An 18,201-nucleotide genomic window follows, 5' to 3' on the forward strand; every position below is an offset into this window, starting at 1 on the left:
GCAGACCAGGGTTCAAATATTTAGCCCTGTGAAAGTCCCAACCTGGGTCAATAAGATTGACCCACTTGGTTTGATATTATTTTGAGGAAAAGAGAGGAGTGCAATACCATCAACTCACTTTTGAATTTGAAAATGGTGAAAAGGCTCAATAGGTTAGATCAGATGTCTTATAGTTACATTAAAAGCAATTTTACTTCATGACGGTGATGAAGTCCAAGTATCTGGAAACAAAATATTTCTTGCCATTTGGATTGAGTCAAATGTGGATTCTAATATCCGTAAGAAGTCGAGAAGTTTGAACCCAGAAAGGGAGGATGCATTTGCATCTACATCTGTCACCACTTTATCTCTCAACTGTGGAATATCCCAAAATAAAATACCCAAACAGTTAGACTGCTGGTAAACCAAGAAGATCTGAACAACAACAACTCATAATATTACTCAAATCATTTGCATTTATTTTTGACAACCTGCTTCCCTTATTTAGCAGTTTCTGGAGCAGAGAAACAAAGTCAGCAATTCACCAGCATCAAAATGCAAAATAAGGAGAAGCCTTGACAGCGTAATTTCAAAAAAAGTGTTTACATTGTTCTTTAATGTCCTATTTGGCCCTTTCTTCCTTCTTATCGCTGCGCACAGAGTTCTCTCCAGAGCCTTGGCGTGAGTATCCTCAAACAAAGGAGCCTCTTCTGTGAACGTTTGGGATCTTCCTGTCAGGCCCCTCCCTTTGCTACGGCTCTGGCTTCCCTTTTAACCCCATGCAAATTATGACGGCCGTATTTTTTTTTGTGTTGCTGTTCATATTTGGTGCACATCCTTTAGAGAGATTTTAGCGATTAAGATGCCATGGTGAGGCACCCACCCACCTCTCCTGACAAAAGGAAGGATTAGCCTGTCAATCATCCCCTTTGAGAAAGTGGACAGCTCCTCAGGCCTGTGCATCCTCTATTGTGTGCCGCTCTGAAAATGCCCCTCTGAGAAATTATCTTAAAGCATTACTTTATTATGTGCCATACATTCAATAAAAAATCCTCTTATTGTTGTGCTACTGGATGAAGCTTTTTATGATCAAAGTATTGTTCAGGGATTCTTATACCTTAAGTGTACAAGGGACATAAAAAACAGTCAGTGCCTGTAGACGCTAGCAGCTTCTTCATAGGAAATAATGTGTGGGGGTTAATTGTTTTAGAATGGCTTTCTCTCTTGTTCAGTCACCAACACTGTTTAAATGTTTAACTGACTCGCTTCACATATACATATACACATATATACGCTTCACAACTACACAGGAGCAGGTCTCTGAGGCATTGGCATCAAAGTTGATACAGACGGCCTTTCTGAGTGTTGCCTGAACGTTTAAGTTAATACAGACAGCCTTTCCGAGAGTTGTCTGAACATTTTGAAGTTGTGCTTTATTTAACACGAACATAACACAGAGTTTATGTTTTTTACAACGCCAGGCCGTTTCCATGACCTGCAGTCGACTCGGCATCATAAATCCTAATTGTTTTTCGCTCTGCGAATGCCATTCCTGCAGTAGCCAACTACGAATATTTATTTCTGCTCGTTGTGAGTAAAAACGCCAAGCTCGGTTACTGAGCAACACCAGGGGTCCTGCCGTAGGAGGAGTGGGCCTGCGCTGGGGTGAGCCTGCTCACCTGATTGATGAGGGCAGTTACATGTCCTTCAGCAGCCTCCCTGCCCGTCAGGTCAAGCTCCTCTGGCTGCTCTGCTCTGTGTGTTTACAGCCATCTTCCTGTATTTATCGGCCAGAACAGGGCTGTCGAGAGGATATAGGGTGACACCGGGATCCATCTTCTCTTCTACCGGCCCAGCGTTAACTACTGCAGGAAACGGACATCTACTTGAGGTTGCTGCCTGGAGGCCGGTTAAAGCCGCTCCTCAACAAATGCTGCTCTTGTTCCTGCAGGTCGTCTTGAGTTGTTTGAGGCTTTTTCCAACAAAAATCCTCTGTTGTTTTCTTGCCTTGAGCTGGATATAATTTTTTGGCTTATTGGAAAGAAAGGAAAAAAATTAAAACGGGAAGAGCAACGTTATTTTGAGCTTTAGGGTGTCTGGCTTTTTGAGGGATAATTATTTTCAACTGCCCATGTCGGGCATTTTCAATTTGTGTTAAAGCCAGACATTTCCAAGGGGAAAAAGAGAAAGAAGAATTTATGTGGGAGATGTCATTAGTGCTTGCTGATGTTTTTATTCGGTTGCTGTGCAGAAAAAATAACACGAAAAAATGTTGTGCCAATTTTAAAATCCTCTTTTTCTGGTATCAGTTGTCTTATTTTAAATTAGCAAGAAATCCAACCGATTGCCACTTCTCAACGTTTCTGTTCCATTTTCTCTTGGAGTTCTCCTGAGCTGGCCAATTTGTCCTCTTTTTAAACTCTCAGTGGAAAAGGAGTTCATCTCCTCAATTCCTTGTGCATAATCAAACAAAAGATGGCTAAGCCTATTATCTTGGTGCCAACTACTCAAACGACTCCTTTTGTAAAGTGACATTAAATTCACCTTTAATCAGCTCCTAGCCAAACCTGTTTAGATGGCTGACATCACGTTGTTGAGATTGAATGGTGTCTGATTATTTTTTTAACTGCCTCCTCAGATTTTTGAACCCTACAATTTCCTCCTATTTAGTGGACATTCATAATTCCAGCGATGCATAATGTAAATGCATAATGTAAGCATTTCTTTACAGTTTGGTGATGAAGGCATCATTTTAGCATTTGCTATTTGTGGTGTGTTTGTGTGGTAGATGTTGACATCACCTGTGAAAGGAGAGGCTATTTTTTTCTAAGATGTATAAATTGGTCTCCGGGGTGTCGGGACCGTTCTGCTCCTCTTTCTCATGACAAAAGCTCCTTAGCAGATAATTAGCAGCTATCGCCTCCGTGGCAATGGATCAGGGGGACCGTGTGTGTAGGGTGGCATTTTTCCCTCTCTCTTTCACACTCCATTGTTTACCTCTCTCCTGACTGTTGTGTGTGTGTGTGTGTCTGTGCGTGTGTTCTTGTGGAGGAGGGGGGCAGAGTGTGTATGTGTGTGTGAGCGTGATGAAATAAACTGTAGCAAAGATGGGAGATAAATACTGAGGAGGAAATCAAGCCAGCGAGCAGGAACAGCTCACCGCTGATGCATTAGATACAAGGGTCATGCATTTGTCACATACATGTGGCTAAAGGGTTTTTTCTTGTTTTTTCCTGTTTTTGTTTATATTGTAGATTATGATGCAGAAGATAAAGCAAATGGCCTCTTGCGTCCACTTGCATATGTGTTGTGGTTAGATATTCTTTTATCAAACTATTTGTTGGTCAGTTATTGGATTATTGGATTACAGTAAGTAGTTTTAAAGGCCTTTTATATTTGAGGCATTTCAATTTTTCAGATTTAACACATTATTGTTTTCTTTCAGTAAATAAATATTAAGTCATTTTTTTTATTTATTTTTTTTAATCCTCCGACTTATCCATAGTTGTGTTGCAAAGCTGGATGTGGCTCACATGAATTGTGCAACATTTTTATTTTACTGTATTGAAATTACAGCAGTCGTGTGAGCCTTGATGTGTTTTTTATTTGCAGAAATTTACTAGTTGATTGAAGCATTATTATTTTTGTGAAATTCAATGTGAAATCAATTAAACGGAACGTCAATTTAAAATTATTTAATTAGTACATTTCAAGGCTCAGCATTGTCAACAGTTCTGGGATGGACAAATATGGCATTTCCTGTTTCTCTGCCAACATTCTTGTAAAATCCCCTTGTGCTGCCCTTGCTGTTTTACTCCATCTGCCTTTGTGTTCCGAGCAGTTAACGCCGTATTTGCACTAGATATGCAGTCTTCTTTCAGAGAGCTCACACCTGTAGTTCCACAGTTTCTTTAAAGCAGTTTTTCTTATCCCTTTTCTCTCTCTCTCTCTCTCTCTTTTTTGTTTCTCCCTCTCTTTCTCTTTCCTGCTTTCTCTCGCTGTCTTTCTCTTGCATTTTTGATTTTCTTTATAGGGCACGGCAACATTTTTTTTTGCATGTGGGAAGTCAAACCAGTTTTTTTGCCTCGTTTTTTTTTTTTTCTTTTACAAAACAGGAAGTGGTGCTGTGTTAAAAATGGCATAATTGGCCTTTAGGTTGTGTGTGCAGTGTGTCAAAGCTCCCCTGGCTAGCCCCTTCCTCTCTGTGTGCTAAAAAAAGGGAAGGGGTTTGGCAAGGAAGGGGGTTAGAGACCAAGGTAGAGAGAGAGAGAGAGAGAGAGAGAGAGAGAGAGAGATGTGAGAGGCAGTGCTGTTGCGCGGTGTCACCGTTTCCTGGTTCTTAAAAGCTGGCTCTCTGGGGAGGGCAGAATGGGTTTGGGTTACGGAGCGAAGAGTGAACCCCCCACTCTCCGCCCGACCCCACCTCGCGGGGTGTCTGAACCCACTAATGCAGCCAACAGGAGCAACCCCTCCACCCTGCCCCACACAACCCCTCCACCCCCACCTCTATCGGGCTCCTCTGATCCATTTTAACCCCCCCCCCCAGGCCCCATACACCCAGAAGAGAGAGTGGGAGGGGCCAGCGTGGACCATGTGACTGAGGAGCGTTGCTTGCCAATACTTTCTACTGATAACATACAACCCCCTCCACCACCACACAGACACTCCCTCCTCCTCCTCCTCCTCCCTCCTCCTCCTCCCTCCCTCCCTCCCTCCTCCCTCCCTCTGTTGCGTCCCCTCCCCCCTGCTCTGCCATGCTAATCAGCCCTTCCTCATTGCCTCCCTGCTACGCCAGTGAGCACCAGCCGCGTGGGGGCTTTGTTATGGGCTGCTGCCTCGTACGCAGACACTCATTCCAGCTCCACTTCTCCGCACTCCGAAGGAAACTCAGGAGCTCCTCACTGCACACTGGCGCTCGAAGGGAAGAGAGGAAGCCAAATCTGCAGGAAAAACAGGGAAGCAGTTGTGGAGAGTATCGGCTTTTGGTTGGTGTGGTGAAGCTCCTATAGCAGCAACAGCAGCAGCGGTGCTGAAAGTTAAAGCTCTGCGCTTTCTTTCCCTCCCTCGTTTATTGTGAACTGCCGGCTGCCGGATCACATTGTGGTGAGTGTCTCTCTAGCTGCTCTGTGTTTGGGTGCCTGCTGCCGGCTTTTGTTTGTGCTTTTTCTGACTCCTGTTGGTGCTTCAGTGTTGTTGCCTCTCGTGTGGTTTGAGGCGCTGGATGTGTAAATGGTGACAGTGTCCAAAAAGGAGGGAACATAATGCCTGACACAATGGCTGTGCTTCTGAGGTCCATGTGATTTGTGGAAAGATTTAGAGGTGTTTAACAGCAAAAATTGTATTTGTTTTCTTTTATATATGTTTCTTTGTTTATTTTATCAGTGATTGGAGTAATTTACTTTTGAATTACCTTTACAGTTAAAAAAAAACCTTGTTGGGTGTGTTATTGTTGAACTTAATTAAATTTAAAAAGGATCAATGTCCTGTTAAAAGGCTTGAAATCCTTTCAGATGGATTCGTTTTCATTAGATTTGATAGGCATACACACAAAACCAAATGCTGTGTTTTCTGTTTTTCCTTTAGACGAACATTACTTTATTGTGTATTATTTGCCCATAACATATTTAGATCTGGAACTGAAGAGATGCAGCCTCCCAAACTCAATACAGCTTAAATGAGATTAAACGGCTGAAATCTAATTATTTGAGAAGGATTTCTGTCTGAGATGGTATCAGCAGGACTCTAGCCAAAGGATTTTTCTACAATAGACTATAATAAACGCTTATTTGACATCCGATACTCCAGCAGATTGTATTGTTTAATTAAACTGCCTTGGGCAGTAGGCAACCTACATCCTCCCAAACCCAACTGCCTCTGTTCACGCGGCTCGGGTCCACTGGTCCACTCACATGTGGTTCAGATTTTTGGCCACCGAGCTCAGTGTTCAGACCCAGATCCCAGAGCCAGGGTTTTGCGGGTCCGGAGCCAAATGTAAATATTTAGGTAGAAAGGGGCAATTAGCAGTGTGGCTGCCTTGGTGCCTCTACTGCCCTCCTCCGGACCCCCCCCCCCCTGCTAACCCAGCCAACCCACAGGTCACTAGGTCACAGGTCGCAGGTCAGGCTGAAAATGACGTACTGGTGACCGACTCCATATGCAGGAGTGGAATATTGGAGGGGGAAATAAGATGTGATGGACAGTTGCTTTCCCTTCTCTCCCTTCGCTGTGTTGTTCCATACGGCCGTATGTGTAATGGTAATGAGAGAGGGAGAGAGAGGGACGGAGAGAGAAAAGGGAGGGATTTTAAGTGGCTGCATGTGTATCATTAGTGACAAAACATGGTGCTCTCTCTCTCTCTCTGTTTCGCTCTCTCCTTGTTTCTAATTAAGCACATGTAGGAGTAAAGCTTGTCCAGCCCTGGCCTCTACCCCCCCCCCCCCCCTGCCCCCCATGGGGAACACCGCTGAGGCAGCTGTGCCCATTCCCAAAGCCCCCAGATGCACTTAGTGAAAAACGCTGGCTTTGGCCAGACTCGCCGCACTGAAATGCGAGAACTTTATCTGCTGGCTGGCGGAGACGCCAGCGTGAGCTAATAAAGGGCGAGTCGGGCCACCGAGGGACCAGGAGGGACCAGGAGGGCCTCTTTTTGTGCAACGCGCACAAAGCAGCTCTATGTGCCACCTTCCACTTCCACTGACGGATGGGGTCTGCACTTTTGAATTGCAGATATCTGATACTCTGTTGCAGCCCATTGTGAGTGCAGCTGAGGGGGAGAACACAAGGAGTAGATGCAATCCCACTCAGAAATACAGACACACACACATGCAGTGCAGACACACACACACATGCAGTACAGACACACACACACATGCAGTACAGACACACACACACGCAATCCCACTCAGAAATACACACACAGATGCAGTACAGACACATGCATTACAGACACACACACACATGCAGTACAGACACATGCAGTACAGACACACACACACACACACACACACACACATGCAGTCACACTCTCCAACAAGATTTAGCAGTACAGACACACACACACATGCAGTACAGACACATGCAGTACAGACACACACACACATGCAGTCACACTCTCCAACAAGATTTAGCAATTGTGTATCAGGCAGGGCCTGCGAATGCAGATAAATATTTTATTAGCATAGCCTTAACGCCTCAGCTGAATTTTGATGAATTCATAATGAAGGAATAATTCAGTGCAATATTCATGTGGGTTAGTTTAAAAACGGGAGAATAAAACGCATTCGTTGTTTGCAAAGACCCTGCAGTGTTTTTTTATTTCTCTTCTTCCTCCTGAAAACCTTTATCATATTCGTGCCATTCCTTTCTGTCACCACAGCGTTCTCAAGCTCAGCATTTGATAGGATGGTGGTGGTGGCAGAGGCTCGGCATTTTAAAGAAGCGGCAAAACAAACAGCATTCCTAATCAGTCGCCAGCACAGCTGTGTTGCGTTTCCCTCGGACCAATGAGATGAGGGGGATGTTAACATAAGAAGCCAGATGAATTCCTACAGATCCAAAGTGCTGCGTCAGAGCAGGAGCCGCATCATCAATGACTTCCTCTAAAATTGCTCTCTGGGCAAAATAGCCAATACGTGTCCTAACTAGGTAGTCTCTGAAATGGCATATGGAAATGAAACATATCAGAGTACTGTCAAGTACAGATGGGGTGAAGTGTAAGCAAGAGACTAAAATTGTGTGTTCTGTGTGAGAGAGAGACAGAGAGAGAAAGAGACAGACAGAGAGGATTACCTGTAGGCCTGTGAGCAGCTGCCACGGAATGGGACTGGGACAATGGAGGAGACCCAAACATGGGGAGGTCGTTCACACAGGAGCGTCTCTCCTTTACAAGGGGAGGTCGTGCGCAAGGAAGCGCCTCTCCTTTACTGTACATGGGGAGGTCATGCGCAAGGGAGCGTCTCTCCTTTACTGTACATGGGGAGGTTGTGCACACATCGTCTCTCCTTTACAGCCATCCGAAACCATGTTTGTGTCTTTCCCAGCAGCGTCTGGATCAGTGATGTCCTTAAACTGAAAGGGTTATAGAATGGGGAAAATGAAAGTCTGACCACAGAACAGGTTTTCTGACTTAAAGAACTTGCTGCTTATCTGCTCTGCTAAAACTGTGTATCTAATAAAATCTAACCAAGTATTATTAATCTTGTCTGCCAGTGCATTAAGGAAATTTCTCCGAAAAACAAGCAAATTTGAATGCCAGTTCGAGATGTACGTTTGTCTTGATAAGACTCCTTAAAATAAGTCAAAGTCTCCTTAAATCAAAATGATCTTTTGAGAGACAGCTAGGTAAGTCCCTTCATACTAAAAACTATAGCAAATAGTTTTTTTTTATCTTAATATGAGATTAAAACACTTGGTTAGATTTATTTTTTTGCAGTGTGTCTGTCATCCAAGCTGGTGTGGCTCACCTACAGTACTGAACCTTGTTCTTCTTTTCTTTTTTTTAAAATTTGTTTTTGTAACTTCATCTGATGGACTTCAAAATCATTTTAATTGAATGAATTGTCAGATTATTTTGCAGTAGTACGCCTAGCTTTTCTTGGCTTCACCACTTCTTATTATCAAGGCATCACCTCAACTTTTGCTGTTTTAAGTCCAACTTTCTTTTTTGAGTTTAAGGGAGGGAGACTCATGGAGTTGAAACATGACACTCCTTCAATGCAAAGTGTGTGTGTAGCAAGCGAGTGATCTGAAAGGCAAGGCATGAGGTCTTTGAGCATTGTGATTTAAAGTAGTCTGTGTGTGTGTGTGTGTGTGTGGGGGGGGGGTGGTGGCTGGAATGGGTAAGGCTGGGGTGGTTACATCAAAGTTGTTTTTTTATGTGGGTTTTGCTTTTTGATCTCCTCGTCTCGAGAATATGTCAACAACTTCACCTGCATGGAATTCTTAATGCGTATTAGAGAAGGGAATGATTGGGGCGTGTGCAAGCATGTCAGGCGGTGCATGAGCTGGCATTCTGCGCGTCCATAATCCTCTGCGTCACTACGTGATGTCTTCTTCTGCTGACTGATTCGGAATTTGCTGTGATTTGTACTCTTGGATATTCTGTCAGAAGTCTTAACAGCATCCCAAATCAAACTCATACACACCGTGCGTTGGCTTTCGCTGCTGAATGGGAATCCCACTTGAGGCTGTTAGTGATACAGTACACACACACACACACACACAAACACAAACACACACATACATATATATATATATACATACATACCTACATAATCAACACAGACACAACAGACAACAGAATAAAAAAAACAGAATGTGAGAAAAAAAAAATTAGATAGTTGCCTACATTCATGAACAATCATCAACACCTGAAGCGGTTTTAATCATTAGTAGCCTAGGCTATACAGGCTACAGAATTATATCTATGCCTTGCATCAGATTTAATGCAGTCCAAGGGCATAGCCTATTTACTGTGACTGAACAGGGTACCAAATGGGTTCTTTTTTTTTTAAAGTAACATGCTCAACACTGCTGAAAAACAGTTTTCACACTCTTGCACATGCAAGATCCATCTGTAACATAATGGCTCTGGTCTGTGAATCACATGATATGCTGAAAGTGAGTGCTAGCAATAATAGTTATGTCAAGATAGTGGTAAAAGTGAGTTTAATATATCACAGAGTGGAGTGTCATCTCACAGAATCATTTAAGTGGTCAGCAAGTCACCATAAAGTGGCATTACCAGGTGTTCTATCATTCCATAAGCATATTGATGCAAGCACAACTGAGGATTGGAGTTGAAAATGGTACATTGTTAGTGTGTGAGCAATGAAATGCAATCTTAAAATGCTAATTACACAGAACATGATGTTACGGTCCAGCACATTCATAATTAATACCATATTTTACATTCTGATATGAACTGATTCTGATAGTAACTGATATTTCCATTTGGATCTGCCTCTCTCCGTGTAGGCTCTATGTGTAAGTTTAAGTACAAGTAGAAGCCTGTCTGCCTGTCTGTGTATTTTAAAGTGCCTACCCCTCTCCTGTCGTCTCCTGCAGTCACCAAGGCTCTCCCCCCTCCCCTGTTCCCGTCCACGGCGTCACGGCGGTCGTCCTCCATGCAGTCACCGTACCGCCTGCCGCACCCGCTGCCCCCGCTGCCCGTCAGGAAGGGGGTGCGGGGCCGGCGGCCCAAGAGCCAGACCATCGCCATGCTGAAGGCGGCCGCAGAGGCGGCTGCAGCGGCCGCGGCCGCCGGACATAACGGCGGACCAGGGGTCAACACCACCGACATAATGAGCCCTGCCTCCCAGCTCACGCCCAGGCCCCATAAGAAGAGAGGGCCCAAACCGGGCAGCAAGGTAACCGCTAACCCTAACAACCCTAACACTCCTACACCCTAACCCAGCTCACGCCCTAACACTCCTACACCCTAACCCTAACAACCCTAACACCCCTACACCCTAACCCTAACAACCCTAACACTCCTACACCCTAACCCAGCTCACGCCCTAACACCCCTACACCCTAACCCTAACACCCCTACACCCATACCCTAACACCCCTACACCCTAACCCTAACACCCCTACATCCATACCCTAACCCAGCTCACGCCCTAACACCCCTACACCCTAACCCTAACACCCCTACATCCATACCCTAACACCCCTACACCCTAACCCTCCCAGCTCATGCCCAGGCTCCTTAAGAAGAGAGGGCCCAAACTGGGGAAGCAAGGTAACTGCTAACACCCCTACACCCTAACCCAGCTCACGCCCTAACACCCCTACACCCCTACACCCTAACCCTTCTTTCAGATATGAGGGGAGTAGTGTAAGAGCAGCCTAACGGCCTAATGTCTTGATATGCGCAGGACATGTGGACTTACACGTATGCCTGAAAGTATTGATATGACATGGTGAAATGACATTGATATGACATGGTGAAAGAGGTGTGCATATGTTAATTGGTTCCTTCATGATGGAGTGTCAAATGTTTCTCAAAAGTCTCATGTCTCTTATTTGCCATGAATGATTACTGAACCCAAAGTCAACATGCTGGATAATCAGTTTTTGATTGCACTCGGCCAAGCACGCATTCAGATGAATTACCGTTCTCCCCTTAACTGCTGCTTGACAGACCTCCTCATATGAATCTGAGAGCCAAACCACTATCGGAAATGCATAGTGTAGAGATGAGTGCACAACAGCATGCATGTGAAGTCTTTTTTTTTTGGTTCCCTAGAGGAAACCTCGAGTGATTCCATCTCTGGTCAGCACGAGCTTGACCAACCTGACCTCAGAGCACAGACTGTCTGCCATGCAGACGCCAAAGGATGGGCCCAACAACCCTGTCTCTACAGGTAAGCCTCAGTTTTGCCTTTCTCTCTCTTTCTCTCTCATTCTCTCTCTCCATTTCTCTCTCGCTTCCTCCCTTTCTCTCCACTCTCTTTCTCTTCCTCCTTTTCTCTCTCTCCCCTTTTCTCTCTTTTTCTCTCTCTCTTCCTTCCTCTCCCTCTCTCTCTCTTCCTCTCTTTCCTTTTCTCTCTCTTTTCCTCTCTCCTTTTCTCTTTCTCTCTTCCTCCTTCTCCCTCTCTCTTTCCCTTTTAGTCTCTTCCTCTCTTCTTTTCTCTCTTCCTCTCTCCTTTTCTGTCTCTTCCTCTCTCTCACTTTCTTTCTTGACTGGCCTCCATTTCCCTTTCTTTTTTGTCAGTCCTTCCCTGCATACACACACACACACACACACACACACTACACACTACTGTCCTATAGGAAACATGGCCAATGAATCATGGTAATGTATGCTAAATCTTCTTGTCGAGAAGGCCCAGACTATGACATGGCTCGACACGGCGTTCGGTTAACAGAAATAAATGCACGGTCGAGGTGGTGAAATGGCCCTGATGCGCAGTGGAGGGGCGTTTACACCTCGTAAGTGCAATGTTGTGGAGCTCATTATCCTGCTTATTACATTGTTGCCACGTGCGTTGTGTTCATTTCCTGTTATAATTTAAACGTTTTAATCGCTAAAATTGTCTTGTTTGTAGAACTACTTATTTCCGCCACATATCAACTAATTTCTCAACTTGCAGGACAAACTGCCTTTACTAGTTCTAAATGGATGGTTGCTATGGCCAAAGGCCAGTCATTAGTTCCATCTCTCCCGTTGCCAAGCGGGCATATCCCAGGATTCTGATGAACCTTAGCTGTGAAACATCGCTATTTTACTGAGCCTACTGCCATCCAACTAGCTAAAAGCCATCTCTGTCTGTCATATGCTAAATGTTGCTATGTTCTGAAACTGTATTTTACAGCTTGGATGCAACATGACCGTTAATTTAAACTTCACAATGAGTTCAGCAAATTAATATACAAGTGTGATACGGCCAAAAAATTTGATCTACTTCATAGGTGTGCAAATAACATACGGTTAATACACGTTCTAAAGAACGCAGGACAATGGGAAATTCAACCAAGCAGTGGAATAAAGCGTGTTTAATGAAGCCTACCCCTGCATTCGCTCTGCTCTCGCTATTGATGCCTGTCTGCAGACTTTGAACCCAGAGCTGCAGGGCTGCACTGCATTGTGTTATTATGTTGGCGCCTCAGTGCGTCAGGCTTGTATTTCCCACAATGCTCTCTGTGTGAACCATGGAACACGAGAACAGGAAATTGAAAAGTGTTCCCCGGGCCACCCCAAGCCTGCCCCAACCACAGTTTCAAATGAAAATGACTAGCAGGAGATGAAAGATTATGAGGTGGTATCATCATAGCGTCTGAGTTATGCTAGAATACAGATTATGAGGTGTTATCCTAGGGTCTGAGTTATACTACATTACAGACTGCATGGATTTATTCTCTGCCAGTGTTCAATCAGATCATCCCTGACAAAGTCCAGGTTATATGAACCCAGAGTCATCTATAGAATGAGCCTGTTATGAAGGAGTCTGTTTTATTACAAAGAGTAAGCTGATATATCACCCAGAGAGAAGAAATACTTTTCTCTGATTAGTTGGTAGGGTTTCTATTAATTCTGTATATTGGGACACCTATGAAGTAGATCTGGTAAAAAAGTTTGATCACTGTTATCATATCAATGCTCTTTTGAATGGTAACTATAACAACCTTAGATCAACTCACGGTAATGTAATACATTTCTCTCATGCCCTTTCCCCTTTATATTCAGTTTGTGTGTATGTGAACAAGCATGGAAACTGTGGGCCTCACCTGGACCGAAAGCTGGTGCTGCAGCTGCCCGACCACTTCGGGCCGGGCCCGGTGAACAAGGTTCTGCAGTACTCGGTCCAGGCCTGCGTGGACTGTGCTTACCAGCCCAAGCTGCTTTACTCCTTCCTGCAGTCGCAATCGGACGGCGGGGAGATCATCAGAGGTACGGCGTCCAGTTTGGTCCTGTCTGTGTGTGTTGTGGACGCATCAATCCTGTCTGTGTGTGTTGTGGACGCATCCATCCTGTCTGTGTGTGTTGTGGACGCATCAATCCTGTCTGTGTGTGTTGTGGACGCATCAATCCTGTCTGTGTGTGTTGTGGACGCATCAATCCTGTCTGTGTGTGTTGTGGACGCATCAATCCTGTCTGTGTGTGTTGTGGACGCATCAATCCTGTCTGTGTGTGTTGTGGACGCATCAATCCTGTCTGTGTGTGTTGTGGAGGCATCAATCCTGTCTGTGTGTGTTGTGGATGCATCAATCCTGTCTGTGTGTGTTGTGGAGGCACCCGTCTTGTCTGTGTGTGTTGTGGAGGCACCCGTCTTGTCTGTGTGTAGGCCACTGTGTCTCTGCCTCTGTTGATTCCTCCTCCTGGTTCACCTCTTGTTTGTTTCTGCTCTTGTCTTTGAATGCTTAAGTCTCATTCTCTTCCTCTCTCACCTGTCTCCGTCTCTTCCTCTCTCACCTTTCTCCTTGTCTTCCTCTCTTACCTGTCTCAGTCTCTTTCTCTCCCACCTGTCTCCTTGTCTTCCTCTCTTACCTGTCTCAGTCTCTTCCTCTCCCACCTGTCTCCTTGTCTTCCTCTCTTACCTGTCTCCTTGTCTTCCTCTCTCACCTGTCTCCTTGTCTTCCTCTCTTACCTGTCTCTGTCTCTTCCTCTCACCTGTCTCCTTGTCTTCCTCTCTTACCTGTCTCCTTGTCTTCCTGTCTCACCTGTCTCCTTGTCTTCCTCTCTCACCTGTCTCCCTTACTCTTCTCCATTTCTCTCTTCTTCTCGTTCATCCTCTCATCTCTTTGTCTCCCACTCTTTCCCTCTGTGTGCCGCCTCCAGTCCTGTTGCGTCACCCAGATTATAGGGTTGCCATTCTGCCGGCTTTAGAGATCGACATCTCTGTTTTCAAAAGGAGTGTGTGGCAGAAAATCAATCATGGAGTTGATACGGAACAGGTTAGCTCTGTAACATGGTGACAATGGAGACTGTGAGTGTTAGGGTTTATCTGTGTGTGTGTCTTTGTGTGTTTATATAATCAATCATGGAGTTGATACGGAACAGGTTATATGTGTGTATATGTGTTTGTATATGTATTTGTGTGTGTGTGTGTGTGTGTGTGTTTATGTGTTTATATGTTTATATGTTTATATGTGTCTTTGCAGTATATGTGTGTATATGTATTTGTGTGTGTGTTTATATGTGTGTGTGTGTGTGTGTGTGTGTGTGTGTGTGTGTGTTTATACGTGTGTATGTGTGTGTGTGTGTGTGTGTGTGTGTGTGTGTGTGTGTGTATGTGTGTGTGTGTGTGTGTGTGTGTGTGTGTGTGTGTGTGTGTGAGAGAGGAGGATGGGAAGAAGAGATGTGCACACAGCTGATGTAATCTCTCTGAGCGTAATGGGAAATGGCATCTGTGCATAACCTGGTTTTGGGGCGTTTGATTTGGGGCCTCCCAGGGGTCCTGCTGAGTCCTCTGGGCCATCTGCTACCCCCAACTGCCCCCAACTGCCCCCCCCCCCCATCCACCCAAGCACCCCACAATACAATACAAATCCCTTTAACCACCATTACAATATGAAAATTCCCCAGGAACAAAATGCATGTGGGCCTGTGTACATTATATATATGTATGTGTATGTATATGCACTTTGGTAATGGTGTTTTCTTCTCTTCCTGTTTCTCCTTGGCTCTTGTTGTCTGTCCTCCCCCCCCCCCCCTCCCCACCTAGTGCGCTCTGACGGGGGCACCAGCTACGTGAAGCTGCCGTCTGCGTCCAGTGCGTCGTTCGTGCTGCGCTTCCTGGAGACGCTGTGTCACCACCTGCAGTGTGACAACCTCTTTAGCAGCCAGCCCTCCAGCCCCTTCACCACCTCCCCACCCTCACACTGCGCCTACGACAGGAAAACAGGTGCGTGCGTGCGTGCGTGCTTGCGTGCTTGCGTGCGTGCGTGCGTGCGTGCGTGCGTGTGTGTGTGTGTGTGTGTGCATGCATGCGTGTGAGTGTATGTGTGTGTGTCTCTGTGTGTGTGTGTGTGTGTGTGTGTGTGTGTGTGTGTGTGTGTGTGTGTGTGCGTGTGCGCATATGTGAGTGTGTGAGCGTGTGCATGTGTATGTGTGTGAGTGTGAGCGTGTGCATGTGAGTGTGAGTTTGTGTGTGTGTGTGTGTGTGTGTGTGTGTGTGTGTGTGTGTGTGTGTGTGTGTGTGTGTGTGTGTGTGCAAGAATGGTATATCTCAGTTACTTTGCCAAGTGTGTAGGCTTAAGTAGTTGGTGCACCTGAGACTTAAGCTTCAGAGCTGATGAGAGGATGCTGTTGGCCAAGTGGTGTCATATGCACCGTTTCAGCCCTCAGCCAGATTCAGCACTCTGACTGACTGAAATGAACTTCACATGGTTGGGAATTCTATACATGGTTGGGAATTCTATACACTATTCTATACATCAGCTTCCTCCGAGTGCCACCATTAATTCATTGAGCTGAATGCATCACTCAGTCTTTGATATAATACGCCACACCATCGTAACAGTGCACACTTAGTTCTTAAGCTTATCCATTATGTTAAGGCAGTGAGGAATGAAAATTCTCAACTACGACCTAACATGATACAACGTGATTCCAAGCAGCTGATTCCAACATCTCTTTGAATTGTTCATTATGAGACTTACTATGACTTACTCACCATGATTATGAGACTTATGCCGGCCTTACATTGAATGATTTTTGAGTGATTTCACAGTCGGCGACTAAATTTCTAAAGTTTTACTAGAATCGCGGGGTGCTCCCGTCAACTAAATCGTTTAGTGTAAGGTGCCAATATTAGCCATTTTAAGCCAGTCTGAGTCATCTTGCCGTTACGACAATATCAAACAAACCAATAGTGACTTCTCTCCAACACCATACAGGAATGGGCAAAGTAGCCAACAGCTGTAGCCTATATGATTATTTGTTATTTTGTTTCTCACAAATTATCGTCGGCTATTCCACGTAACAGAACAACTCTATATCGGTTAGGGATGTCACAGTCACACATGAAATAATGCTGCAGAAACACGAAAATATGACTTTGATACGAATAGGATATTGTTTGATTTCCTGTTGATTTCCAGAGCACAGTGGGAAATAACTTAAAGGAATCTAGTTGCAGTCTTGTAAATAGTGACCCTGCAAGATCCCTAGTCGTTGCAAAATCATAGTTTGTGACCTAAAAACTCGATAACTTGTCTTTAGATATGAGAGGGCCTGAGACTGTAGTCTTTGCAAAGTCTTCTGGTGTAAGGATGACATAAGTCTTCTATTGTATGTTTGGCATTAGCTGTATTTCCACCTTTGAATGCTATGACTTACTTGCCATGATTGTGAGACTTACCTGTATTTCCACTTTTGAATGCTGGCTGTTGGACACTCTCCAGTATGTATTTGCAGCGCTTCCTCTCACACATTTGTTTGTCTCTCTGGGTATTGATACAAAGCAGTGTTGTCCACTGTGGTGAGACTAACGTCAGTTCCTCTCTGCTCCACAGTGAAAGAGGAGACCCCGGAGACTCTGTCACTGACCAGGGGCCTGCGACGCTTCACCAGCGAGTCGGCGTCGTACTCAGACCCCCCGCCCTCCAAACTCCAACCCTCAGAAGGTCAGAACCTCAGAACCCCCCTGCTATGGTGCTACCCCACCCACTATGGCTGCTTCTGTGTGTGGTAAAGGTCTGCCAAATGTCTTCATTGGTTGTCTTCAGCTGGGCACTGCCCAAAATGCTGTACTTGTCCTAAACAGAATGATTTGCTAATGGGATTCTCTATGAAAATGATTTTGATTTTGTCCATCACAACAGCTTTTTGCCTTTGAGCATAAGTATGTGTGCAACCCTTTGATCTAGTCGAGTCAAGTATTTCATAATGAAGGCATAAGGTGTGTCAGACCAGGCGGTATTTCATGATAAAGGCATAAGGTGTGCCAGGCCAGGCGGAAACAGTGTTACGGTTGCTCCACTGCTTCCTTCTACTCCCTCCCTCCAAACACACACACACACACACACACACACATGGGCCAGGGCTCGTGTGCAGTGACTGACTGGGAAGAGCACTTCAGTTAATTATTAGTGCCAGACACTGCACATGTATAGTGGGTGGGCTGTGCTTCTGGCCCTTCTATGGACACTCCTTCAGGCCAGATGATTGAAAGCTCTTGCTAATGCAGCTGTCAGCCCAGTTAAACCATCCATGGCATTCATTAATTAAGCATTAAAAACATTGTGTAGCAATTGATCACCTGCCTTTAAGTCAGGCTTTAAAACGTAACTGCAGGACTGCAGCGTTGCAGTGCCGTGAATTGAATTGACTGCTGTAGTGTGAGATGACATGCTGAGAAAATACCATATGAAATTGAAGCAAGATGAAATTGAGTGATAATGTTTTTGCTGTGGGATCTCTTGAATAGTTTCTGAATGTTTGGAACCTCTAGGTCTTGCAATCAAATAAACTGTGGTGCAGTCTTATCGACTACCATCATTTGATATAGTAAAGCTGTTGTGAACCATCTCAGTTTGATATATAGGTAAGCTGTTGTGTCCATCTCAGTTTGATATATAGGTAAGCTGTTGTGTCCATCTCAGTTTGATATATGGGTAAGCTGTTGTAAACCAGTGTCCATCTCAGTTAGTAGTGCATGAAAATGTGTGTTGCTTAGAAGTGTGGACCTTTCTGCACCTCTTCTTATACTTACAAGAGTGCGTATATCTCTTTGTGTGTGTGTGTATTTGTATTCGTGTGTGTGTGTGTGTGTG

General features: G+C 44.9%; 1 protein-coding gene across 2 annotated transcripts in view; it reads left to right on the top strand.

Moving 5' to 3' along the window:
- scml2 (Scm polycomb group protein like 2) overlaps positions 1–18,201 on the top strand; it is a 43,059-nt gene that overhangs the window by 18,382 nt on the left and 6,476 nt on the right. For both annotated transcript variants that reach the window (XM_042080170.1, XM_042080171.1), the window contains exons 8-12: positions 10,045–10,346; positions 11,231–11,348; positions 13,172–13,375; positions 15,150–15,329; positions 16,942–17,052. In XM_042080170.1, coding sequence (XP_041936104.1) covers positions 10,045–10,346; positions 11,231–11,348; positions 13,172–13,375; positions 15,150–15,329; positions 16,942–17,052 — 915 coding nt within the window. The remainder of the gene's footprint in view (positions 1–10,044; positions 10,347–11,230; positions 11,349–13,171; positions 13,376–15,149; positions 15,330–16,941; positions 17,053–18,201) is intronic.

This window comes from Alosa sapidissima, chromosome 23 (genome assembly GCF_018492685.1).
Source record: "Alosa sapidissima isolate fAloSap1 chromosome 23, fAloSap1.pri, whole genome shotgun sequence".
NCBI lineage: Eukaryota > Metazoa > Chordata > Actinopteri > Clupeiformes > Clupeidae > Alosa > Alosa sapidissima.